Source organism: Vanellus vanellus, assembly GCF_965231255.1.
Source record: "Vanellus vanellus genome assembly, chromosome: 3".
Taxonomy (NCBI): Eukaryota; Metazoa; Chordata; class Aves; order Charadriiformes; family Charadriidae; genus Vanellus; species Vanellus vanellus.
Genome location: NC_138907.1, coordinates 36,054,106 through 36,078,540, shown reverse-complemented (window position 1 = coordinate 36,078,540; position 24,435 = coordinate 36,054,106). Strand labels below are relative to the sequence as shown.

The 24,435-nt window shown below is 64.0% G+C and overlaps 1 protein-coding gene across 1 annotated transcript; it reads left to right on the top strand.

The window, feature by feature from the left end:
- Positions 1 to 3,304: 3,304 nt before the first annotated feature.
- Positions 3,305 to 22,989, top strand: LOC309669895 (uncharacterized protein; the record flags this gene model as incomplete). Its single annotated transcript, XM_082480691.1, has 33 exons — positions 3,305 to 3,496; positions 3,605 to 3,736; positions 6,895 to 7,002; positions 8,393 to 8,542; positions 9,239 to 9,370; positions 9,479 to 9,670; positions 9,752 to 9,835; positions 9,971 to 10,089; positions 10,258 to 10,372; positions 10,646 to 10,732; positions 11,031 to 11,146; positions 11,315 to 11,459; positions 11,669 to 11,775; positions 11,885 to 11,966; positions 12,144 to 12,278; positions 12,354 to 12,485; positions 12,759 to 13,015; positions 13,163 to 13,286; positions 13,438 to 13,632; positions 13,939 to 14,094; positions 14,689 to 14,909; positions 15,246 to 15,423; positions 15,735 to 15,881; positions 16,084 to 16,479; positions 18,058 to 19,602; positions 19,977 to 20,057; positions 20,296 to 20,382; positions 20,521 to 20,612; positions 20,780 to 20,865; positions 21,440 to 21,506; positions 21,621 to 21,784; positions 22,082 to 22,216; positions 22,418 to 22,989. The coding sequence occupies 33 exons, from the start codon at positions 3,305 to 3,307 to the stop codon at positions 22,651 to 22,653; spliced, it is 6,195 nt and encodes a 2,064-aa protein (XP_082336817.1). The 3' UTR covers positions 22,654 to 22,989.
- Positions 22,990 to 24,435: the final 1,446 nt, after the last annotated feature.

Genomic DNA, 24,435 nt, shown 5'->3' with positions numbered 1-24,435 from the left:
TGAGGGATTTTGAGCCCCTCGGTGACAAGGGATGAAGGGTAGACAAGAAAAAGGGCTGGGAAACAGAGCAGTTACTGCAGGAGCAGAAAGTCTTCTGTTGGTCAGAAAGGTTACAGCAAGGCTCTACGCGCCTTAGCCCAGGAAACATACAGGCACAGGACTCCAATTACCTAAATCTTGTGTTTGGAAGTAAATAATGGTGGGATTTCCTTTTCTTTTGAGGTTGCATTCTCTTCCCAGCTCTGCTCCTGCCCCACCAGAGGAGCAGGGTTAAGTCCCTTCACCTCCCTGGGCTACACTTTTGCCCAACTGCAAAAGAAGGCTAAAGCCCCTGACCTTCCAGATGGGGAAAGCAGCTTGGCAACTTCTCTGCATTTTTGACTGAGACAAAATTCTGCCCCTTTACGAGTCCCAGGAGCTTGGCAAACAAGCCCTGCCCCACTTTCCACCCAGTGCCGGGATGTTGCAAGCATCTGGCTCTCCCAGCAAGGTAACCCCTCCTCCCAGTTACCTGTGCTCGCTCCCTTGGGAAGGTGCAGGTTTCTGCAGAGGCTGCACACTGAAGCCCCTTTGTTCCCAAGGGATTTTCCACCACCCCCTGCCTTGTGTATCTCTGCCACGTAACGCTCAGACACAATGCCCCCAGGAACGTGCTGCAACACCTCTGCTGCAACACCTCTGCACCTGGCCGGCACCTCCCTTTCCCTGTGGGACCGAAGGACAGGATTCCCCCAGCAGGCATGGAAGGATGGGTGGTTCTCCCGGCTCAGGCACAGCTTTTTCTGGGAACAGGTAAAGCTCCCTGGGGAGTAAGATCTCCATTCCTCTCCATCGCTGCAGTCACTACCGCTGACCTAGGAGACTGCGCTTTTCATCCCAGTGGTCCCCAGCCTGCTCAGAGGCAGGATGCTGCAGGGGCCCTCTGCACAGGGAGAGGATGTTCCCACAGGGGCTGTATTGCTGGGGAAATCGAGGCAGCATCTTACCCAGGATCAGTGGCAGCACAGCAAAGCCAGGAGTCACGAGAGGCAAGCCAAGCGCCGCACCTGCTGCTTCCCCGATAAAAGGGGAGAAGCTCCGTCCTAGGGAAGCGTAAACCCTGACACAGCTGCGGCAAAGCTTTGGCTCCTGCTTCCTTCGCCCAGGTTCTTCCCACTCCCCGTAACACCACCGGCGTGGGGCCGGTGGCAGCGTGCAGCAGAGCAGCACTCCTGTGCCAGAGCCCTCTGACCACGGCAGACCCAGAGCCCGGGAGGCCCCGGGAGCCTCCAGGAGGCCAGTCCCAAGGGGCTGACGTCAGCCCCAGCCCTTGTAGCTCCCGGGCCTTGGAGCTGAGCTGTTGGGGAGCTGTTTCTGGTTTCGGCACACGGTGTCTCTGTGCTAAGGCACGGCCAACCCTGCTTTCCTCATCCATGGCTGGCTCCCCGAGAGGAATCCATGGGGCTGGGAAAGGTCACCCTGGCTGAACTACCCGCCCTTGGATGGGACTCGCCGGACAAGGGACAGCTTGCATCAGGCAGGCTGGGAGACAGAGCAGTAGCTTTCGGTCCCTCGTGTCTGTTCATTCTCCTAAATTCTGCTTGAGTGGGAGCCAAGAGTAGGGCCTTGGCAGGGTTTTTGAAGGGAACAACAAGGGGAGGAAACGAAGCCAGACAGCCACCAGGAAAAAAACAAAGGTTAGGCACAGGAGGGAAGCGGAAGGGCACAGACGTGAGGCACGGACCTTCCTGCCTGCGCCCTCACCCTGTCTAGCTTGCGCTCCCCTGGTCTGCAGGGCCCTGGCTGCTTGCCCCAAGCAGGCTCAGCTTGGGAGCACAGCTGGAAAGCGTCGACACTGGTTACCAGCCTGCTCTGGAGCCCCCATCACAGCTCTTCCCCAGAGTGCCCCATCTGTTCCTTGGTGCGTGCCCTGGGGCATCCCTCGCCCAGCTCTCCTTGGCTGTTGGCCTGTTCTGCATTCCTAGCCCTTCTGGGAGCAGGGTGGCAATTGCTGGCGCTGGCAGAGAATGACAGGCAAGCATATTTTGGACTCGGCTGTTTGCTCAGGGGTTTCGGCGAAGCCTTGTAGTGAAACAGGACCCCATCCTGCCAGCCCACATTTCTGTGGTGGGCAGATGTTCCTCCCTCGTTCCCCCCCTTCTTCCCCCCGGCACTGCCACCCCGACAAATGGGGTCCTGGGCTGAGGAGCAGTATTGTTTACAGGGAGCATGTGTCTGGCCTGGGAGGAGGGGGCATTTAAATGGGCAGCTGTTTTTTTGTTGTTGTTGTCCCTTGCTCTGGGGCTGTTCCTGCCATTTGGGCTGGTGGCAGGTCCACGTGGGGGGAGCTGAGCAGTACAGGCTCCTCTGGGAGTAAGGGCTGAGCGGCATCCCAGAGCGGGAAGGATCCCAAGGAGGGTAAGAGTAACCAGGGGAAGAGGTAGGGAGAAGAGCGGTCGCCTCCAGTGCTTCTCCCCGGAGCATCCCCCAAGCGTCCCCCCGGCTCCCAGAGAGGTGCAGACCCCCCGAACCCGGCGCTCGGGGCTCTCCCGCATTCCTCTCGGCTCGGCAGGTCCGAAGCGTGAGGAGCTCCTGGGCAAACCCCCTATCCATCGAAGCACCTCGGGGGGGGCGGGGGAAGGCTGACGGTGGGGCCCGCAGGCTCGGGGGCCAGCATGCCCGCCCCGCCGCTGGCCGCCCCGCTGCTGCGCGCCCTGCTCGCCCGCCTGCTCGCCCGCCTGCTGCCGCTGGCCCGTAAGCGCCTCCTGCCGCCGCTCCGCCGCCTGGGGCGCCGGCTGCGCTCCCGGGAGAGCCGCCAGGCCCTGCTCACCTGCCTGCTCTGCCTCCTCAACCTGCGCAAGAAGGTGGACGACTGAAGCCCGCCGGGCAAGGGAAGGGCAAGGCGCGGCGGCTCACCCCCGCCTCCCCTGCCCGCCGCGGGAGGAGGGACCCGGGCAGGGGAGGGGACGCGCCCCGGCGGGGGCGGAGGGTCCGCCCGCCCGCCCGTCCGTCCGTCCGTCCGTCCCTCCGCAGGCAGCCCAGGCCCGCGCCTTGCCGCTCCGGCCATGGGAGCCGGGCCGCCCCCCGTCCCGCTGCCCCCCGCCGCGGGGCCGCCCCGCTGAGCGTCCCCGCGGGAAGGGGCGGCCCCGACGCCGCCCGCCCCGGAGAAGGAGCCGGCGCCGTCCGGACGGTCTCCATCACCGGCGCTCCCGGGCAGCGGGGGCCCCGCGCTGCTCTTTCGCCCCACCGTCCCTGGGCCGGGTCCCCCCTCCCCCTTTCCCCTCGGCCGCCCCGCTGCCCGCCGGCGGCGGCGGAGAGGGTGAGGATGTCCGGCAGCACGGCGAGGAAGGTGCAGCCCTTCACCATCAGCACTAAGCTCTCGCTGCCCAAGTGTGCCGCCGACTTCCCCGGGGACGCCTGCCCCGGCATCGCCTTCGCCTCCGCTCTGGATAACCACCACCGCGGGCTCCGCCGCAGCCTCAACGAGCGCATCTCTCTCTACCTGGCCCAAGCCCGGGCCGGCCCCGCCGCCCCCGAGGGCCACCCCCGCAGCCCCAGCCCCGGCGAGGATGGGGGGACCGACGAGGAGCGGCTGAACCGCAACTCCCTCGCCCGCTCCATTAAGAAGATCACGCTGTCCAACTGGCACGGGGAGGCTGGCGCGGGGGATGCGGGGGGACGAGGGGACCCGGCCCGCACCGGCGGCGAGAGGAACCACAATAACAACAACAGCAGGCCAGGGAAAGCTCAGTTCAAGGTAAGCGCTCCCCGTACCCTGCGCTACGCTCTCCCCGCTCCTGTGTGACTCCCCGTTCCGGGCTGCCAGGGGACGGGTAGGTCCAGGGGAGGCTGCACCCCGGCAGGGCATCCCTGCTGTCTTGTCTCCATGCCCTCCAGGCAGCACTCGCTACAGGGCTCCTGGGGTAGCTGCTTTTCCTCCCGCCTCCCCCCCTCACCCTGCACTTTCCTGTACTGTCAGGCTGGAGGGCAGGAGATCTTTGCAGGCGAGGTGGAGAAGAGCTTTTCCAGCGCTAAGATGAACCAGGAAAGCTCTGCCCCAGAGCCCGAGCTGTGGAGGGCTCAGCTCTAGGGATGCTCACGATGATGCAGTTGGGGGGGGGGGGGCGGGCTGGGAACTCACCCTCCCGTTTACCGAAGGGGAAACCAAGGCTGGGAGAAGGGAAGTGACTCATGAAGGGCTACACAGCCAGGCAGAGCCGGGACAAGGTTAGGAGCAGGACCCAGGGCTCCTGGCACCCCACCCTCCGAGTCTGAGCGCTAGCAGGCACGGAGGTCTGAATTTGTCAGTGCCAGAGCCCGGGAGACCCCCTGTGTGGCTGGGATGGGGGCGGAAGGCAGCTCCGAGACTTCGCCATCGCTGGTGAGAGCAGGCAGGAACTCCTTGGGATTTAACCCTGAACCGCAACAGCTGGTTTCCCGTCGGGATAGTGCTAGGGAGAGCTGCACAGCCCACTGCCAAAATCCTCATCTTCATTGCCAATAAAGGCCAGGCACGGCCTCGCAAGAGCTGCCGCTTCCTCCGGCACGCAGGCAGCTCCTTGCTGGGCGGCCGGAGTCTGCGCAGCCCAAGGGGCATCAGCACGAGGGCTCCCCTCTTTCATATAAGGTAGGGACACGTGCTCGGCACAGTGGTGTGGCGTGGGACTCTCGGGAGGCTGCCAGGATCGGCCCCTCCTGCCTGTCCGGCCTTGGGGGGGGTGGAGCTGGACCGGGAGGGAGGCAGGCTGCAAGATGGAGCTTTGGGAGGGAGAGGGAGAGCCAGGGCAGAGGGGAGAGCCTGCGTTAGGCAGGACGGCAGCTGGTGGAGAGAAGGGAACACTCTTTCCCTTACAGGACACGTTAGGGCTTTTGCAAGCGTGCCCCCCGGCCCTTGGCTGTGCCCTTCACTCCTGCCCTGTAGGAATGGGGGATTCCTCTGGGATGAGCACAGTGCAGCCTGGGAGGGTCTGTCTCCGCTCGTCTGGCTCGTGGGAAGTCACTGGCACCTACTCTTCTATGGGAGTGTAGCGAGCATATGTGCCATGTTAATTTTGCTTTTAACGAGGGAAAGAAGCATTCACAGAGGAGGCAGCTGAGGCTGCTGCACTCATTTCACATGTGGCTCTGCTCATGTCGTGAAGCCTGAGGTCCTGCTGGGGAGCGGTTAGCACTGTAGACGTGCCAAGGAAGGCACAGCTCCTTCTCCCAGCCTTTGGTTCCTGCAATAATTTGTTGTTTTGCTGGAGCGAGGACCCAGCTCCGGCCAGAGGGACCGGGGAGGAGGGGCAGTCCCGAAGGAGCAGCTCTGCGGGAAGGATGAAGTCATCCTTGTGCCGGCAGCTCTGTTTTCCTGCGGCTGACGGATCGCGAGATGAGGACTTTAAATAAAGCTCCCGTATCACCTGCAGGCTTGTCTCCCACGGCTGAGCTCGGGGGGGGGGGATGTGCGGGCTGCAGCCAGTGTGGGACACTGCTGCCTAGAAGAGTGGCTTCCTGGGGTCTTATGCCCTGTAAGCACTTCACGTTTAGTTCCCTGCCATTCCCTAAATGGGCATCCAAACCCCACAGCCCCACGGTTGGAAAGGGGGGTGCCTTCTCCTTCTGGTACCCTCCTGCCAGAAGCGCTGAGCACCCACTGCACCAGCTGGGCCATTATTCAGCCTTGCTCCCTTCCTGCTCAGGATGGGATGCTGTGGCATGGGGCGGTGGTCTGTCCTCCGCAGCCACCAGCCAGGCTCCGCAGCCCCCTGAAAAGGTCCAGCAGTGCTGGTCTCCCAGGGGTTCTAGGGTTTTTGGGTTGCCTGTGGGGCTCTGAGCCTTTCTGGTGGCAGCAGGTCTAGCACTAGGGGATGCCATCTGTGTTGGGACTCTTCTTCAGTCCTGCAGAGAAGGTAGGAAGCCACTTTCTCTGCAGGGAGAGAGTCCTGCTTTGCCTGGATTGTCTCCCCCTGTCCCCAGTCTGGAGTGGTCCAAGCAATGGTGGGCTGGATCTGGCTTTGGCTGGTCCACCAACCCCATTTGCTGTGGCCTCAGAGGAGACTGGGGAGGGGGTGTCAGAGCAGCACATGTTGCCCACTACCTCATGCTGCCCTGTGCATGCTTGGATGGCTGTTACGGACACAGCAAGGTGGCCCCAGGGAGGGAGTGGTAGGAGATCTGTATCTGACAGCCCAAAAAAAGATTCATCCATAAAGGATGAGAATGAATGCCCTTGTACATGATCCAAGCAATCCCACGCACCTCTCCTCCTGGGGCTGGGCTCTGTTAAGGATAAGGTAACACAGAGTTCATCCTGGACCTCCTCTCTGTGCCTGGCAGCGGCTCCTGGACTTCCTTCCTTCTGCCTCTCCTGCTCCCACCCTCACCCTGGTCCCGCAGGAGCCCTGCCCTTCGAGTCAGCCACCCCCTTAACTCTTGCCTCACGGATAGGCCAAAATCAGGGATCAGCAGCTGAGAGGGTTCAGGTTTGTGCCGGTGAGGTTAATGTCTTCCTGTGCCCTCATGCCTCTGCCCTGCTGTCCCGGAGATAGGCAGGGGGGGTTGACGCTGAGCATCCTTAGATGACCAGGGGCCAGTGGTGACTACTGAATGGGTTTCTGCTGGTTTTAGAGTCAATGCAAGGGGAAAAAGGGTGTGTGTGGAGGGAGCTAAAGCGGAGAAGGTGCTGAGCAAAGCAAACTTAGGAGCTCTTGCTACTTGCTGAACGCGTGGCAGGAGCTGTGGATGCTGCCCAGAGGAGCCTGGACTGGATGTGTAAGAAGGGACAGGCAAGAGCCCGGCAAAGTGGTGTCTGGGTGCTGCCGGCAGCCTTTGCTGATCCAGGGCAGGTGGAGGCGAGCACATGCTCCTCTGTCCCCTTGGCTGCTGGGACAGTTGAGCACTTCCAGGCTCATGGCTATGCCTTCCCATCTCCAGGTCTTCCTCAGGAAGGACGTGGATGTGGAGGATGAGCAGCAGGAGGCTGGGAGTCCCCGGGCTGGTGGCTTCTGCTCTCCGGTGGACAGAGGTTCCCCCTTCTATGCGGTATGTTCCCCTGCCCTTGCCATTTAGAGGGTCTGACCCAGGGGCACAGCTTGGGGTTGAGCAAGTGAGGGTGGCCACAGGTGGTCTGCCTGGGCGCAGGTGTGGATGGAGCCTTGCCGCTTTAATTGAGCGAGGGGACAAGCTGGGCATGACAGGGCAAGGGGATAGCCCCCAGGCCAGCGCCCAGAGGTTTTATCGCTTTCAAGGGAGCCAGATTATGGGCTCCTCCAACCCCGGCCATGGCAAGAGACTGAAGATCCCAGAGTTGCAGGAGGGCCTGAGAATCTGTGTTGCTATTTAATTTAAAAAAAAAAAAAGAAGAGGAGGGGAAAAAAAAAAAGAGACAGAGGATTTCTCTAGTTCTTGTGGTTAGGCAGAAAGACTTTGAAAAGTGACTCCCATGCCGTCAGCGGGGCAGCACATGCCAGAGTGCTTAGAGAGCCTGAAACAGTTGCCCGAACCCCGCTGCTCCGCAGGCTCCCGGGTGATTGTGCCCAGGCGGGCTCGGAGGCGGCTGGGACCCCCCAGGGGCAGCTCTCACCGAGGTCCCCTGGGGCTGCCCCAGCCCAGCCCCAGGAGCAGTTTCTGCCTGGTGAGAGGAGGCAGCCAGCCCTGTGCCTTCAGGTTTCTCCTGAAGATGCTCGGGTTCCTGTTTGCCACCAGTTAGTGTGCGCTCAGGCCCCTGTCCCTGGGCAGTAGGGTGGGAAGCAAGTGCCCAGGCGGCTGTGCCGTCCCCTGGGCTGCCTGCAGCTGGGCCCAGGACTGAGCTTGGAGGGGGGCCAGCGCTTTCGCTGGCTGACCTTCGCCGTCACCCCCGGCAGAGCTGGAGCCCTGACAGAGGGTTTCGTCAGCGCCGGCCGCCAGGGAGGCCAAGCCCCGGCAGAGATGCTTCCTGCCCCCCCCCTCCACCGCTCACTTGGAATGAGGGTGCCCATCTCCAGGTGCCCTTGAAGGAGCGGCGGGCTGAGCTCATCGGGGACCTGTCCCATGGTCCCTCCCCACCCCATCCCCTGGCAGCGTCCCCCAGGGTGATGCCACAGACACAAATGCTCTTCGCAGGGATGCGCGTCTTCAGGCTGGAGGGGCAGCAAGCATGGTGTCCCCTTCCAAAGCGGAGACCAGCCTGGGTGCTGGGTGCCAGCCTGCCAGTCTGGAGTGACCCAGGGCTGAGGGACAGCCTGACAACCCCCTGCCCAGGCTGCAAAAGCCACCAGTGCGGTCTTGGTAGAGGGGACCTGTGCCTCAGGGTGCTGCGAGAGCACCCCAAATGTAACAGTGAAGGAGTGGGCTGGGGGACGAGGCAGGCTGACCTCATTTATTTTGGCTTCTGAAACTCTCCCGGGAGGCAGTGGGGAAGCACGCTGAGTCCCCCCACCTCTGCCCACCCCAGCTGGCAGGACCCCCAGTGTCATCACCCCGGAAAGAGAGCCCCAAGGGCAAGGAGCCCACGGCGGCACCGAGATGCAGTGGGCGAAACGGCGCGGCAGTGGCCCTCGACCCGAGCGCTCTGGTAGCCCAGTTCAACCGGGAGATGCTGCAGGTGAGGCCAGCCGGGGTGTCCACCCACGGGGCTGTGTGGGGAGTGGAAGGGGGCGGGGGGTGGGGGGGCACCGGCAGCCTTTCATGTGAGCTGTGGGGTGGGGTGCGCGGTGGGGAGGGCTGAACTCCCAGCCCTGAGCGAAGCCGTGGTTGTGGCATGAGATCATGTTTGGCCGCCTCTCCCTGGCTGCCGGCTCCAGGGAGAGGGGGTCAGCCCGCACCAGGGCCCTGCTTCCTCCCCACGTGTGCACGCTCCTCCCGTCCCCCATCCTCCTCCTCCTCCTCCCAGCCCCTGCCCTCCCCAGTGGCGTGGGAACCGGGATGGCGCAGGGGGGGGCTGCTCCTATGCCATGCTGGGGAGGATGCATGAGTGCTTGCACTGGGGAGCAGGGTGCAGGGAGAAGAGGTGCCCCACGCAGGGACCCCTGCCCATGGGGGCCATGGCTTCTTCTGCTGGGCTGGGGCAGATGCTGGAAAGAAGAGAGATGCTGCTTGCCTTCCCACCTTCATCACCACCCATGCTGTCCTGAGCCCCTTTGCTGGCCTGTTGGCTCTTGGAGCGAACAGGTTGTCAGCCGAAAGGGTGCCCTCCTGTCCCTATCACGGCTTTCGAGGGGTTTGGGCTTGGGTCCCCAAAGCCGCGTCCTCGGGACTCTTGGTGGAGGCACCCAGCCATGTGGCTCTTCCCACGCTGCAGGCGGAAGGCTGGGTGCGAGGCAAGCTGCGGGACATGAAGGATGGCTGCGACCTCCAGGACTGGGAGGAGGTGGCTCAGACCCTGCAGCGGGACATGAAGGATTTCGAGAACACGCTGATAAAGCTCAACCAGGTCAGGCCGGGTGGCAGCACAGCTCTCATTCCCCATAGCACCAATGTCCCCGGGCTCTCTGCAGTCCCTGGGAGCCCCTGACACAGAGTGGGTCCCTTGTCCCCACAGATGGGTGAGCAGCTGATGTGGCGGGTGAGCCCCAGCGCCGAGGGGGTGCGGAGGCAGCTGCTGGCCCTGCGGGACCAGTGGCAGCTCCTGAAGCAGACGGCCGCCAGCCAGAGCAAAGCCCTGGGGGGGCTGCGAAGCCTGCAGGACTTCAACAGGAAAGCTGAGCGGCTGGAGGCATGGATAAGGCACAAGGTATGGGGTGTGGGGAGCGTGGTCCAGGGAGGGGGACAGCCTGGCTGTCCCCCCACCTTCTCACACTCTCCCCTGGCCCAGGAGGAGAAGCCTTCCCTGGCAGCCCTCCTGCAGGAAAGCCCGGACAAGATCCAGCTCACCCGCCGTATCCTTGACTTGAAGCAGGTGAGAGGCTGCTGGGGGACCACTGGTGTGCTGGGGACCCTGAACCCCACGAGGCTGGGGCCTGGTGCAGGTCCCTGAGAGCTGGGCAGGAGGGACAGCTGGGGGGATGCTGATGTCTGTCTCTGCTCGAGCCAGGAGGAGCAGCAGTTCCACAGTTTGCACGAGGAGGTGAACAGTCTGGCCCAGAAGCTGGAGAAACAAGGCAAAAGTGAGAGCAGGAGCATCTCAGCCCGGCGCAAGCACCTCAACAAAACGTGAGCAGAGGACAAGAGGGCTGAGCAGGGGCAAGCCGGGCATTGGGAGCCAATGTGCTGGGAAGCAGGACCCCCCAAACCTCCCACCTGCATCCCTTCGCCCCAGCTCTGCACAGCTCCCCAGAGGGGCACGGGCTGCCTTTCACCTCTCCCCTTCCACCCGCACAGGTGGCTGCGGCTGCAGGGGACGCTGAAGGAGCACCACGAGGCACTGCAACTGGCCCTGGAGGTGGCCGCCTTCCTCCAGCAAGCAGATACCCTGCTTGGGGCCATCCACGCCAAGGTACCAGTGCTGGAACCAGGCTCAGCCTGGTGCGTGGCTGTTGCATGGCCAGAATGAAACTGGGTGGGCAGCATCTCACTCTCATCCCCTGCATGGGGGCTGCTGTGGTCCCAGCACCCTCAGCCTGGGCCTTGGGGAGAGAACTGGGGGACAGAGCCTGATGTAAGATGGCGAACCAGAGCAGCAAGCTCAGCTTTGCAGCTTCCCTTTCTGCTGGAGCTGAGGGCAGGGCCCTGTCCTCCTCCCGCCACTGACGGCAGCTTCTTCTTACAGCAAAGGAGCATCTGCAGTGTAGGGAAGCCAGGGGAGGGTGACCCGTGCCGGGATCGGGATGTCAGGGACATAGCCAGCCAGGTGATGGTAAGTGCAAGGCTCTGCCTCATCCTCTGAACCCTGGGGAGCATCCTGACGGAGGGGAGATGTGTGCCTTCCCAGGGCTGGGGGCTCAGCGGGCACCCCATGGCTGCGTGGGTTGGCCAAGGCTGTGTGATGGATGGGGGAGCTGTCTTAGGGGCAGCAGGGGACCGGGCTTCGTGCCTGCTGCCTCCCCTGCTCCCGCAGGGCTGGTGGTGGTTTGCCATCATGAACTGGCACCATGGCTGCGGTGGCTTATCCCTCGCCAGCCCTGTCATTGCTCCCCGGCTGCTCTCTCCTCCAGATGCTGGATGTGACCGTGTCCCAGCTCCTCAGCCTGCAGCCCAGCCTGGCAGCCCGAGTCACCCCCAAGCACCGAGACGTCAAGGAGAGCTGGGCACAGCTCCAGCAGGCACTGAGGTAGGGCACAGCCCGGCAGGATCCCCAGGGTCCCAACCCTGACCCCACAGTGCTGGAGCCAGAGGCTCAGGTTAGCCCCGGCAGGCTCTTTGGACAACCAGCTCCACTTAAGGTCTCTCTTTTCTCCATCCTCTGCTCCCCTGGGCCTCCCTTGTGCCCCTTTCCCAGGACAGAGAAGGCTCCAGTGCTGGTGGGCAGTTCCCCAAGGGGCGAAGCTGTGGCTCCAACCACTGAGCCCCGAGGAGACAATAGCAACCGTGGGGCCATGGGGAAGGAAGCAGGAGACAAACGGACAAGAGGCCCTGGGAGCACGGTGAGCGTGGGCATCTGCCTTCCTCTGGGCACCTCCAGCACCTCTGCTGCAGGAAAATGGGGGAGCTTGTGGAAAAGGGGTTCGGGTGTTGGGCAAAGCATCATACCTGTGACATGGCTCCACCACTTATGGGAGGTGATAATTGCCAGGCCCTGGGGCAAAGTGATGCACACTTTGGGCTGGCAAAGGAGGAATGGGACCCTTTGCAGGTGCCGAAGGATGTGCCGGGGAAGATGGCGGAGCATGCAAGAGGGGAGGAGAGCAGCCCTAGTTCTCCGGCAATGGGGAAGCCCCCTCATGGAGTGGACGTCAAAAGGTACCAGCTCATGGAGGTGGTTGTGGAGAGTGGGATGAAGCTGGAGGGGATGGGAATGGGGGTCCCCTGTGCAAGGGGCAAGCTGGCCTGACTGTCCCGCACTCTGCAGGAGGAGGAGAGAGGCAGAGGCTGAGTGGGGGATGCAGCAGCCAGAGGACCAAGTGCAGGATGTCTGCCAGGCAGTGAATGTGGTAATGTTTCCCCAAAAGTCCCCTTTGCTCCTAGCCTGGCCAGGGGAGTCAGTGTTGGGGACACACACGTCCTTCCCTGACCCCCTCCTGGCTGGCTTGTGGGTATGCACGCTTTTGCACACACACGTGTCCCTGATCTGGGCACTAATGCATCACGTCTCCCTGCTCCTTGGCAAGTCCATGTCCCCACACAAGGAGAACATGGGTCCTGGCATCCCTCCATGTCCAGTGGGGGATGTAGAGAGCCTGGAGGCAGCACGGATACAGCGGGAGCTCCTGAACCCCAGCTCCAACCCTGGGGCTGTGCTCCTGGTGAGCACCCTCGGGTGTGGGGTTGGGCGACACACACCAGACAGGGTCCATCCTAACCACCCTCCCGCCTCCCAGGAGGGACCGGTGCCGGGGGAGTCCCCAGGGAGCCCGCAGGTGGAGGCCATGCTGCGGGAGCTGGGGGAGCTGTGGGAGGACCTGCAGAGGAAGCATCAGGAGAACGGCGCTGTGCTGCGAGAAATCGATAAGGTACGTGGAGACAGGGCTGGGGTGGGCACAGGGGGCATGCCCCAATCGCAGCAGCTTGCTGGGGATCGACAAGTGAGGCCGGTGCCCATGGGGACGGGATCTGCAGCGTTGACACTGACATCTCCAGCTGGCATCGCAGCCCACGCGCTGCTTCAACTGTGCCACCCGAGCTGCTGGTGCCCAGGGTACCTGCGGTGGGCTGGCAGCGTGGCTCCTACCTCCTCCCATGGGTGGCTCAGAGCCAGGCTGATGGGCTCCCTGCTCTTCCTGCAGGCACTGAGGCTGGTGGGGGAACTGGACCGGGCTGAGCGGTGGCTGCAGGCTGTGGCCGGGTCACTCTCGGAGCCAGCCACCATGAGAAGCCCGGCAGAGCTGCGCCAGGACCTGGAGGAGACAGGACAGCTGGAGAAGCAGCTCCTGCTGTGTGGCCTCAAGCTCCAGGCGCTGCGGGAGGAGGTGGCGGGTGAGCCGCCCGACAAGCACGAGGGGGCGAGGAAGATGCAGAGGAAGGTGGAGATGGTGGAGGAGAAGTGAGTCCCGGAGGAAGGTGCCTCCTCTCTGGTCCCTGGGAAGGGCAGGCAGAATGATGCTCACCCCAAGGAGGTGCAGAGAGGAGGATACTCACCCCAAGGAGGTGAAGAGAGTGCTGGCACCCGTGACAGGCACTGTCCCCGCAGGTTGGCACGCGTGCAGGCAGCCCTGCGGCGCCGGGCGGCGGACCTGCGTGACTCCCTGGTGCTGTCTGAGTTCCTGCAGGACCTGCAAGAGGAGGAGGCGCGGAGCCGGCAGGGACCTGCAGCGGTGAGCAGCAGGACCAGGCATCTCTCGGGATCCATCACCCAGCACCTGGTCTGTGGCTGGCAGGGGGACACCATGGGTGCCCCCCTTCATCCCAGCTGCCTGGGGGCTCGCTCCCCATGTCCCTCATGCCTAGTGTTTCTGTTGGCTTCAGCCAGGGAGCGGGTGTTGCAGCTCACAGGGGTCTTTTCCCCTGCTCTCGGCCCAGGCTGGGCAGCTGCCAAGCGGTGAGGACATGAGCCGCCCCTTGGGAGAGCTGCAGGAGGCTGTGGAGATGCTGAATGACGCAGCGAAGGAGCGGGAGCGGGTCATGGAAGTGGCAGCGGAGACGGAGACCCTGGAGCGCCTGGTAGGGGATGGAGGCTGGGGGTCTGGGGTTGCAGTCGCGTGGTCCACCTGCAGCTGGACATGCTGGCTAGTTGGGACAGGGCATGCGCCTCGGCTTGCTCCAGTGGGACACAAGGGTGTTGGGATCCATGGGGACCATGCTGTGCAAGGCTGGTATCCCCGTCCACCCCATGGCTGGTGCTCCCTGCCCTTTTGCAGGCGCATGGCAGGGTGCCCCCAAGCTGGGGTGGGCTGAGGTCGCATGGTGAGTGGTGGCACAGGGGGTGCCATGCCAAGGCTCATCTCTCTTTCCCACCCGCCCATCTAGGTGGCAGAGGTGTCCCCTTGCCTGGAGGCCCTTCGATGCAGAGCCGAGGCGCTGGCTCGTGACACTGCCCAAGCAGAGAGTGGCTTCACTGCGGTGAAGAGTGAGAAGGACCTCCAGGGGCTGCAGGGCTTGCTGACCCAGCAGCAGGAGATGGAGGTGAGACATGGGGAGCACTGTGACTGGCCGTGCCCGTGGCAGGGAGGTGTCCCAGCTGGCTGGGGCCATCCCGGGGAGGCACTGGCCCCTGGGGGCCCAGGTGCCGTAAGCATTGGTGTGCTGCAGCGAGCCAGGCTGGAATTTTCCAGCGGCACTGAGCCCTGCCCTGCTCCACTCCCCTCCGCCACTGCTGGCCAGGCAAGGGGAGAGAGCTTGCGTCAGCTCCCGTGTGCCAGCGCCCGGCTGCCAGCACCTCACTCATCTTCCCGCCAGCAGGGAGGTGACTCACGTGGGCAGAGCGGGGAAACCAGGCAGCCCTCCGCTCTGCCCGTCCTCCCCACCGAGGGTGGCTCTGCCCCCTCCCTGCAGCCCCTGTGCCAGCATCCTCCCCTCCATCCCTTCGTCCTCCCCTCCATCCCTTCGTCCTCCCCTCCATCCCTTCGTCCTCCCCTCCATCCCTTCGTCCTCCCCTCCATCCCTTCGTCCTCCCCTCCATCCCTTCGTCCTCCCCTCCATCCCTGCATCCCGGGATGCAGGGAAGTCCAGCTGGGCGCAGAGAGGCTGGATTCATCCTGAACCTTTTCCCGCTTTTAGCGTGTGGTGTCGGAGACCCTGCAGGGGCAGCTGGAGGAGCTGGAGAGGACAGCTGCCCGCTTGCAAGAGCTCTGCCCCGCTCGGCTGTGCCCCGTCAGCCGAGAGGTGCAGGAGACGCTGCGGGCCTGGGCAGGGCTGCAGGAGCTGCTGCGGGAGACCCGGGCCCATGTGCAGCAGGCCGGCCGGCTGCGGGACTTCTTCAAGGATTACTTAGCCATGATGTAAGTGGCGATGAGCCGTCGGGGTTGCCTCTGCGGCGTTTCGGGGGGAGCTGGTGAGAGCGTGGCGTTGCCAGAGCGTGGGCGGCTGGCGAGTATGTGGGCAGTGCTGGAGCTGCAGCTGGGCAGGACCGTGGGGAACCTGGGAACAGTGGGCTGCGTCAGGGCTGCCCGCTGTGGGGCAGCCCCACGGCATCTCGCCCTGCCCTGCCAGAGTTGTCACTACCCCAGCGAGCTATTCCCAGCCATCCCTGCACGTGGGAATGGCTTCCGTGTGGCCTGCAGTGCTGAGGAAGGGCCGGGGCGGTGTTTCTGAGCCCATCCTTCGCATGCCCACAGCTCCTGGACGGAGGACACACGGGCTCAGATCTTCTCCGAAAGCCCAAGTGGCCGCGGCCTTCCGGAGACTCCATGTGAAGAGCTGGAGAGGAGGATCGAAGGGAAGCTCAAGGAGTTTGAGGCGCTGGCGGCGGCGGGGCAGCAGCTGGTGTCTGAGGAGCACTACCTGAGTGCAACGGTAAGGGCAGGGAGCCGGGAAAGCCACCTTTGCACCCCCTGAAATCCTCCAGGGATTATCACTGGAGGAGAGAGAGAGGTGTGGGTGCAGAGCCCCTGCAAGCAGTATGGGGCCAGCCATGCATCTCTGGGGCTGCTCAGGGCAGGAAGAGGTTTCACCCAGCAATGGATGCTGAGACCCGAAGTGATGCCACTGACCCTGTCCCACTCCCCAAATCCCCCTGAACTGCTCTGTAGTGAGGTGTCCTGGTAGGGCCAGTGTCTCTGGATCAGGGGTCCTTGTGGGCTGCCCAGCATCTCTCCTCCCCTCAGATAAAGGAACGCTTGGAGGAGCTGCAGAGCATGCTGGGCTGGGTGCTGGTGCGCTGGCGAGCACAGAAGCACCAGCGGGACCCGGGGAGCAAGCAGGAGGACAGACAGGACCCAGAGAGTCTCTCAGGCGCATCCCCCACCAACCAAGTAAGTACCCAGCCGTGCTGAGACCAGCCTCGAGGCAGAGGGTAGCAGAGGCACTGGACAAAGCAGGCAGTGCTGAAGTACAGGCAGGACGTGCCCTGGGACTCTCTGGCAGGGCAGACAAGGCAAAGGGAAGATTGTCCTGAGAAAGTGCCTGGCCCCAGCAGCCCTTCCTCCACGTTCCCTCTCTTGCCTTGCTCCCCAGGAGCAGCACGCCTCGTGTGCTCGGCCCCAGCTGGAGAGCATCCACAGCCCAGCGGGGTTCATGCCCTGCTCCCTCCCCAAGCCTGTGCAAGGATCGGAGCCGCGGCTGCCAGCCGGAAGGGCCATCTCCCCACCGGCATCGCCCCTCTCGGATGCCCCATTGGGAGCGGAGCGGAGCTGGGGGGAGCCCAGCAGCTCAACACCCTGCAACACGGAACCCCCTGAGGAGGCTGTTGTCTGGGATCCTGCTGAGACCTCCACGCTGCTGCTGCCACCGCGGGGCCCCAGCGGGCTGGGGGGGACGGTCAACCTCATCCTCAGCATCGGCAAGAAGGGCGAGAAGAAGGTGCAGCCGGTGGCCAGCGGCGAGCAGCCAGGGGAGGAGGCACTGCGGACGGTACGTGGGGGACGGTAGGCAGCTTTGGCTGGACCGTGGCTGAGCACCCAATGCCGGTACCAGTGCCGGCCACTGCCATGCAGCCAGGGCAGCTCCCACGCAGACTGAGGGGGGCTCTGAGGGCTGTGGGGTAGCCCCCGTGCTGGGACCCCCCCAGGCTGTTTCCAAGGGAGCTGTTGGGGCTGTGTCAGTCTCAGGAGAGGGACCTTTGGCTATGCTGATGCTGAGCGATGCCCGAGGGCTGAGGACCAGCTTTTGCCACCCTCTTTTGCCTGCGGTCTCCTGCTGTGGCTCCTCACCCGCTCTGCCCTCAACTGTCTCTGTATCTCTCTCTCCCCCCGCTCAGCTCCCCGCCACTAAACCCTCAGGCTGTAAAACCTTTTGGAAGCGTTGCCAGGGGCTTTTAGGAAACACTTGGGGTAGTTTAAAGCGAAAGAGAAAGCCGCTTCGCCAGCCGGTGGAAGAGGTAATGTCCCCAGGGGAGGCTGCATGCTGGGCAGAGTGGCTGCATGGCGTGAACCTGCCTGCTACTGACCCCTGCCACCGTGCCCTGCTGGTGTTCGTCCCCCAGGAGAAGGGGAAACCCTCGCAGTGCCATGGGCTCCAGAGTGTGGGTGCTGGGGCATGTGAGGAAGGGGCTCGGATGGGGCTGGTTGCAGTTTGGCCCTCTGGGCAAGTGGTTTTGGTGGCCACAGGAGGCGAGCCATTGCTGGGGGGCAGCAGCAGTCCTTCGTGCTTCCCGACTGGAAGGGGAAGAGCTGGATGAGGCCATGTGAGGGTGAATGTGTCAGGGGGTGCATGCTCAGGGGTGCATGGCTTGTAACCCCAGGGCTGGGGGCTCAGCGTTTTGCTGCGGCTTCCATCCATTCATTGCTCCAGGCCCAGCACACGGGGCTGCCTGCAAGGAGCCCCGAGGGCAGCCACAGCCGGGTTCCCTGCAGGGTGGCCCAAGGGAGAGGGAAGGGGGCCGGAGAGGCCAGAGGGCATGGAGGCAGGGTGAGGGGCTGCCAGGACGGCTGGGAGTAATGGGCCCCCTCCAGAGAAACGCTCCTCTGGCTCCTGCAGGCAAAGCCCTTCACTTTCACCCTTGTGACCCCAGAAAGCCAGAATGACTTTGGCTGGGCTGGAGAGGGTGTCTGTGGGGAAGGGGAGGGAAAGGGGCTATGCTCAGTCCCGGCCCTTGTGAGCCTCTGCTGCCTGGGAGCATGCAGGGGTGGCAGGGACAGGCAGCAGTGAGTGGTGCCTCCACAGCCACCCAAAAGTGGTGGCTTAGAGGGCAGCGGTGCTGACGGAGAGCCGTATGGCACAGGCAGCCCCTGCCGCACCGCACCTGGGGGACTCCATCACAGGTAGGGTTTGCCCTGCCTGCCTCTTCTCTGCCTTCTCCGAGGTGAGAGCAGCCCTCGGGGAGCTGGGGTGAAGCCATGCTGCTCCCAGCTCTGCATGGGCCATTGGCAAGCATTTTCGGCTGCCTGGCTCCCTGCTTGCCAGGCATAGCATGGAGAAGGGGTGGTCAGCGTGGGGTGATGGAGGCTGTGGCCATGGGGGTCACCCCTTTCTCCTGCTCTGTGTCCCCAGGCGCAGGTGGAGGCTGGGAAAACTTCTGACACGAAGCGGCCGCCTGCTGCCTCCCGTCGCCCTCCAGCATCCAGCGTCGGGACACCGGCTGCCTCCCACACCTTGCCCAAGGCCGGGGCCAGCTCCCTCTTCAACAGCCTGCAGCGGCGGGAGCGAGCACGGGCTGAGCAGGCCCGGCTGCTGACTCTGCAGGGCATCATGGGCGCCAGCTCCCTGCAGCCCGCGCCCGAGGAGCGCCATGGCCCCAGCAGCACGTGGCCTCAGAAGTGCGGCCGGAGGAAGGGAGGGCCGGGGGCAGCTGCCACTGGACCCCCGCTTGGGGAGCTGCTGCTCTACGTCAGGAACCCACTGGTGCGGGACATCGATGCCGAGTGCGGGGCGGCCCCCAGGGACCACCGCCAACCTGACCCGAAAACCACGTGCCCCCACTTGTCCCTGGGCTCTGTGTTCAGCCTGGAGCTGCCCCGGGATGTGGCGGTCATGGGGTGCCACCGAGGGGCCACGGCGCAGCGGGCAGTGGCAGAGGGGCAGGAGCAGAGGCAGGGCAGGAGGGTGAGGCCATGGGAGCCCACAGGCACGTGTGGGGGTGGACGGCAGGAGGAGGTGGATGTGGATGGGCACAGCCCCCAGGTGCCCAGCGAGGGGCTGGGGATGTCCCCCAAGAGCGAGCGAGGAACATGGTTCGAGGAAGTGAGCTTCAACCCCAGCTACAGCCGCCAAAGGGCACACCATGCCAGGGAGGAGTGCTGGAGCCCACAGCGCCCCGGCAGCACCGGCGAAGACCTGCTGGACTTCAGGACGAGCCGGCCATCCCATGTCCACGTGCTGCATGATGAGCAGGTCAGCCAGGAGGGGGACAAGCTGGCCGCCCGGCTGGGCCAGGACAGCAGCCCCGGTGCTGCCAGCAGGGCCAGGCATTGCAAAGCCACTCCACTGGAGCTGGGGCCATCCCCTGCCAGCATCCCAGGCAGGGCAGGAACCGTCCCTGGCACTGCCTGCATGCAGCGGCCAGCTGGCAGCGGACAGCCTGGGGAGTCCCCAACTTCTCCTGCTGCCCCCACCCAGCTCTCCATCTTCGAGTGGGCACTGGGTTCCCCGCAGCCCCCCAGCCCCGTGCCGCGCACTGGGGAGGTTTGCCACCCTGCCCACGGGCAGTTTGAGGAAGAGGAGGAGGAGCTGCAGGCCATCTGGGATGGGGCAGGCAAACAGCAGGCACCTAGCCCACCGGCAGGCAGCCGTGCCCACCGCCGGCCAGGAGGCGAGGCAAGCAGCCTGCCCAGTCCCGACACCACCGCCAGTGGGCCCCTCATCCTCTCGGCAGCCAACAACGTGCTGGTGGCCAAGTTCACCCTTCCCACCACTGCCCGGCTCCTCCACAGCCCAGCAGGAGAGAAGAGCCCTGTCACGAGACACAGCGGCGGTGGCAGCCCCAGCAGGCACGGGGTGTCCCCCCACACGGAGGAGCTGGTGTCCACAGCCCTCTTGGACAGCCCAGGCACCTGGGATCGGCGGAGGCATGGGGAAGAGGAGAGAGAGGGCGGCAAGGTGAGAGCCATGGGCTGGGGGTTTTCCCTCACGGTCAGGTCGGGGGGCGCCCCAGGCAGGTTACCCACTGCAGCAAACGGGACCTGTGGACACCCTGACTTGGGTGGCCCCTTTACTGCAGCTGTGGGGGGTGGCGAAGAGCTAGGTGCTGAATTTGGGGGTCCCTGCAGCGTGGCACTCCCCCACCAGCCCTCAGACTTAGCAAGGCAGCACTTCACCCCAAAAGCCTACGAACAGCCCAGGCCAGAAAATTGCTCCTGTTGTCCCATTCCCGCCTTGGCATTGCCCACTGGGGATGAGTCAGATGGACCCCATGGGCTGAGCTGGCACTGACGGCCCCACCGCTGCTTTGCTCACCCCCTGTTCTCTCGCAGGTCCCTGCCGGTAAAATGGAGTTTCAGATGATGGAGGGGACACTGGAAAGGAAGCACGTGTTGCAGACAGGAGGGAGGAAGGTATGGGCATGGCTGCAGAGCTCCTTTGCGACTGGGGTGCTCGGATGTGGTGGGAGGATCCAGGTTTTGGGGTGAGAGTGAAGCCAGGGATGCTCCTGGCGCTACCATGGGGGTGCTGCTGGCCATGCTGGGAGGGCAGACCCCACTGGGGCTGGAGGGGTATTCTGAGCAGCAGGGGACTACCTGTCTTCTCCCAAACCTGTTAGTGTCACAGCTGTCCCCTGCTTGTGTCCCACAGGCCAACTGCCGGGCATGGGGCCTCTTCCACGCCGTGCTGATGAGGCAGACGCTGTGCTTCTACCAGGACCGCAGGGACAGCCTCAAGGTGTGCTGGGGGAGAGAGCGCGGAAGGGGGCTGGCAGCAGGGTGGGGGTCTGGAAGTGGGGTTATCCCCCACCCCTGTGGCCAGGAAGGGCAGAGCCTGCCAACCCCGCTGTCGCTCTTGCTGTTCCCTGTGCTGCAGAGCTCCGTGGTGGCCCTTCCCCTGAACCTCTCCGGGGCAGTCTGCACCCCAGATGCTGAGTACACCAAGAAGACCAACTGCTTCAGGCTTCAGTGAGTCACCCCCAACTCCCCCAGCCAGGGCCAGCTCCATCCAGCGCTTAGATGAGGATTTCGTCCTTTCTTTCTCACCCGCTTCCCTTGTTGCCCAGGCTGGTGGGGACTGTGGTAAGGGGACCCCATGTCTGTCTCATTGCTGACTTGTTCTCCCTGCCTCACAGGCTGCGGGATGGCTCCGAGTACCTCCTGAGGGCTCCCTCCCAGCCCCTCATGAACGAATGGGTTTCCAAGCTGCAGCAAAACTCAGGTGAGCAGCCCTCGCTGGCGGAGCAGGGGCCCGGCTACACGCGGTGACCGTGCGTGTGCGGCCCCCGCCGAGCCCTCTGCTGCACGGTGGGGGCCAGAAGAGAAGCAGCACGGCGTTGTCTCTGATTTATGCATCCTCCTAACCTGCCTTTGGAATGGCAGTTCTCTGCCAGGCAGGATTTGGAGGCTTTGTTTTCACACCACATACACAGTTATAAATCAGGAATAGCACGGCTGACGTCAGTGCAGCCTCAGCAGCAAAAATCTAGTGTCAGGAAAATGATAATCGTGCCTTGGTCTTCCTCCGTCTCCTCTGCGAGGCCTGGAAACCTCCTGCCTGCCCTCCAGGCAAGGAGATCTGTAATACTGAGATCTTCCCGCTGCTGTACCCATACCTGAGGGGACTCAGGCCCTGCTATGAGATCCTAGGCTGGTTGGCAGGACCAAGAGCAGGGGCTACAGCAGGAGGTCTGAGGGGCCAGCCATGCAGCACGGGCACCTGGAGCTGGGGCTAGCTCCGTGGGATGGTCCTGTGCCCCACCAGCACCCAGCGGGATGTTTGCTTGTGCCCCCAGGTTTCCCCGAAGTGGATTACTTCCAGGCAGCAGCACAGCGTGTCGAGGGCACCAGTGGTGCTGGGGGGTGAGTAGCCAGGAGTCGGCCAGCCAGCTCTCGTTACAACTCTTGCCGGTGCGTGCTGCTCCAGCAGGGCATCGGTGGACCAGTCTGGTTCACTAAATCTCTGCTACTTTCCAGTTTCAGCAAGGTCCCCAGCCCTGGAAGCTCCCACCTTCAGGGACATCATCAGGTCACGACTGCCAAGAGCCAGGAGATCGTGGTGCTACCCCGCTCAAACACCCAGCTGCAGCGGCCTCTGGGCAGTCAGGATGGCCCGGCTGATGGGGCTGTGGCAACAGCAGGTGACTTTCCTGCCTGGCTGGGCTCCTGCTTGCTCCCATCTCCTCTCCACAGCCCAGAGAGACGCAAAGGAGCTGAGCTAGGGACTGTGGCTCTTGGCCAGTCTTGAACTCAGTGGGGTCTGGGCCAGGAGTCTCAGGGCCCCTTGCCCAGGAATAGGGGTGGGGAAAGGACCAGTTACCTCCCTTCACTTCCTGGGATGCTGGGATAACCATGCAAGTTTCCCTGTCCTCTTTGGCGCTAACACAGGGGTGTCCTGTGCTGGCGTTGCCTTATGACATGTCTCCATTCTGCTTCAGAAGATGCTCGTGGAGCCGTGCACAGGGAGCAGCAGTGGTGTCCCAGGGGGTCCCCCGGGCTGTGGGACAACAGTAGCCAAGAAGATGACTACGGGCTGGTGGCCAACAAGAGGAGGTCCTACTCCTTCACATCAGGTACTGCCCTGGTTTCGCTGTCACTGCCAGGAGGTGGCACCACTGCCCCTGTCCCCACAGACACCAGAAGGCTGCTCCAGCACCCACCCCGTCCCACATCCCTGTGCCCTGGGCTGCAGCCCCCCAACTCGGGGAGGGCTCTGGGGTGCTGGCAGCACCCACTGGCACCCTGTCCTCCCCACTAACTGCTCCCTCTTGCAGCCACCTACCAGAAGATAACCCCAGTGTCCATGCCCAAGGAGCCGGTGGAGGCTGGGAGCAGCTACTCGGTCACGCTGTACATCGGGGACCAAGCGGCGGCCATGCCACGGGCACGCTGCCACTCTTTCGTGGCCCGGCCAGGGACCCCACGGGACACGCTGGGGGAGAAGACCCCCGGCCTCCCTCGCCCCAAGAACAAATCTGTCTTCAAGAAGTTCTTCGGGAAGAAGGAGTGAGGCCCAGCTGCGGGGGGTGGGGTGGGGTGTAGAAAAACCCCAGCCTGCCCTTTATCCTTCTCTCAGGTACCATCCTGACCTGGTCTCCACTCCCAGCACCAACTCACCACTCGCCACCCTCCCCGGGGAGAGAGGCTGCGGCAAGTGGCTCCGCTCCAGCCAGCCCCGGGGCTGCACTGCGCCCCAGCTACCGCCGTCCTCGGCCTCAGCCTGGCACTGAGCACCCCTCCTGCCCGCCTGCCGGGTGCTCCCCCTGGGTGCCACTGGCTCCCCAGGCGTCTCGCTGACACACAGCACAAGCAGGGGTGGGGTGGGGTTGTTTTTATTAAAAAACAAACGGGCACTTAGTCTGGGAGCTTCTTCCTCCAGCAGCACCCGCCGGCGCAGGAGGAGAGGGGCTCTGCCAAGGTGGTCCCTGATAAGAGACCTTCAGAATGGGGGGGGGGGGGGGGGAAGCAGCGTTTTTTGGGGAGAAGCCTGAGCAGCCTGGTGCCTTTCACAGGGATGCTTTGTCCTGTGGTTCTGCCGTGCCTGCACCCAGCCCAGCTAATCCCGCGGGGCACCACTTGGGCCCCTTTTCCCCGCTGCAGGAGCTCGGCAGAGAAGCTGCTGCCTACAGATCAAGTCCTTTGGGCCATGCAGCCCTGCCTGCCCTTCCTCTCTCGCAGGATGGCCGCCGGGTCAGGTCACAGCGAGCAGATGCTGCGTGCCAAGGAGGGGGCCAGGAGAGCATGGCCATACCCCCAGGGCTTCCTGCATCCCACCCAGATATTTTGCAGTAACTTGACCGGGCCACGCTGGCTTCAGCTGCTCTGGTTCCTGCCTGTGCTGGGAAGGGGAAAGTGCAGCTGGCCCAGACTGCCCCCGAGTGTCCACCAGCCCCGGGGGGGGAGACGGGGAAGTTTGTGGGGCCGTGGCTAGCAGGGCTTCTCCCCAGCAGGCTGCGAGGCTTGGCCACGCACACCCCTCGCCTCCTCATCCGCACTGTGGGACTTAAAAATAGAAGTGCTGGCTCCAGCCCAGCTCTGCAGCAAGGGCTGGGAGAGAAGAAACGTGGGTGCGGGGCTGTGAGGTTGAGGTGGGCACACCAGTGTCACCCGCAGAGGGGCTTCCTCTGTGTTCCCAGGGCAGGGATGGGATGAAATGCCGGTGAGGGGTGCACTTTTTGTGCTCCCCCCTGCACCTCTCCACCTCGGCTCCATCGCTCTTGGCTCCAGCACCTGTTTTCACCCCCCCCCCCCCCGGCACTGAAACTCGGCTGCCTGTGCTGCCTTAATGGGAAGAGGCGAGAGGGTGGCTGGGTCTGGGGAAGGGGGGGAATGCCCTGGGAGGGGGCCAGCCCCGGCTGGCTGGGGAGGAGGCTGAGGCACAGCAGTCACGGCTCCGGCCACGCATACCAGGAGAGCAGCCGGTGGGCAGGCGCCAGATCATTCCTCAGCAGCTGAGGGGCCCGGTGGAGGGGGCAGCGGGTGCAGGGTGCTCTATTAAGGGCTCCCCCCGACCCGCTAGCACCGGGGGGGACCAATGCGGACCTGCAGTGGGGTGGCAGTTCAGCAAACATCCCACCGTGGCCCGGTCCAGCCCAGCAGTGTGGGGTGACATGTGCCCACCAGAGAGGAGCCCCCGTCCCAGGGGACGATGCTGGCACCCGCGGCACCGCTCTGGGTGCCCTGCACTGTCCCCCTCGCAGGGGCTGTGTTGTCCCTCCGGGGTGGCTGCCCGCCTGCAGCCTCCTCTCTCTCTTTCCCCGCTCTGGCGCTCAGCCCCGCTACAACCCACTGA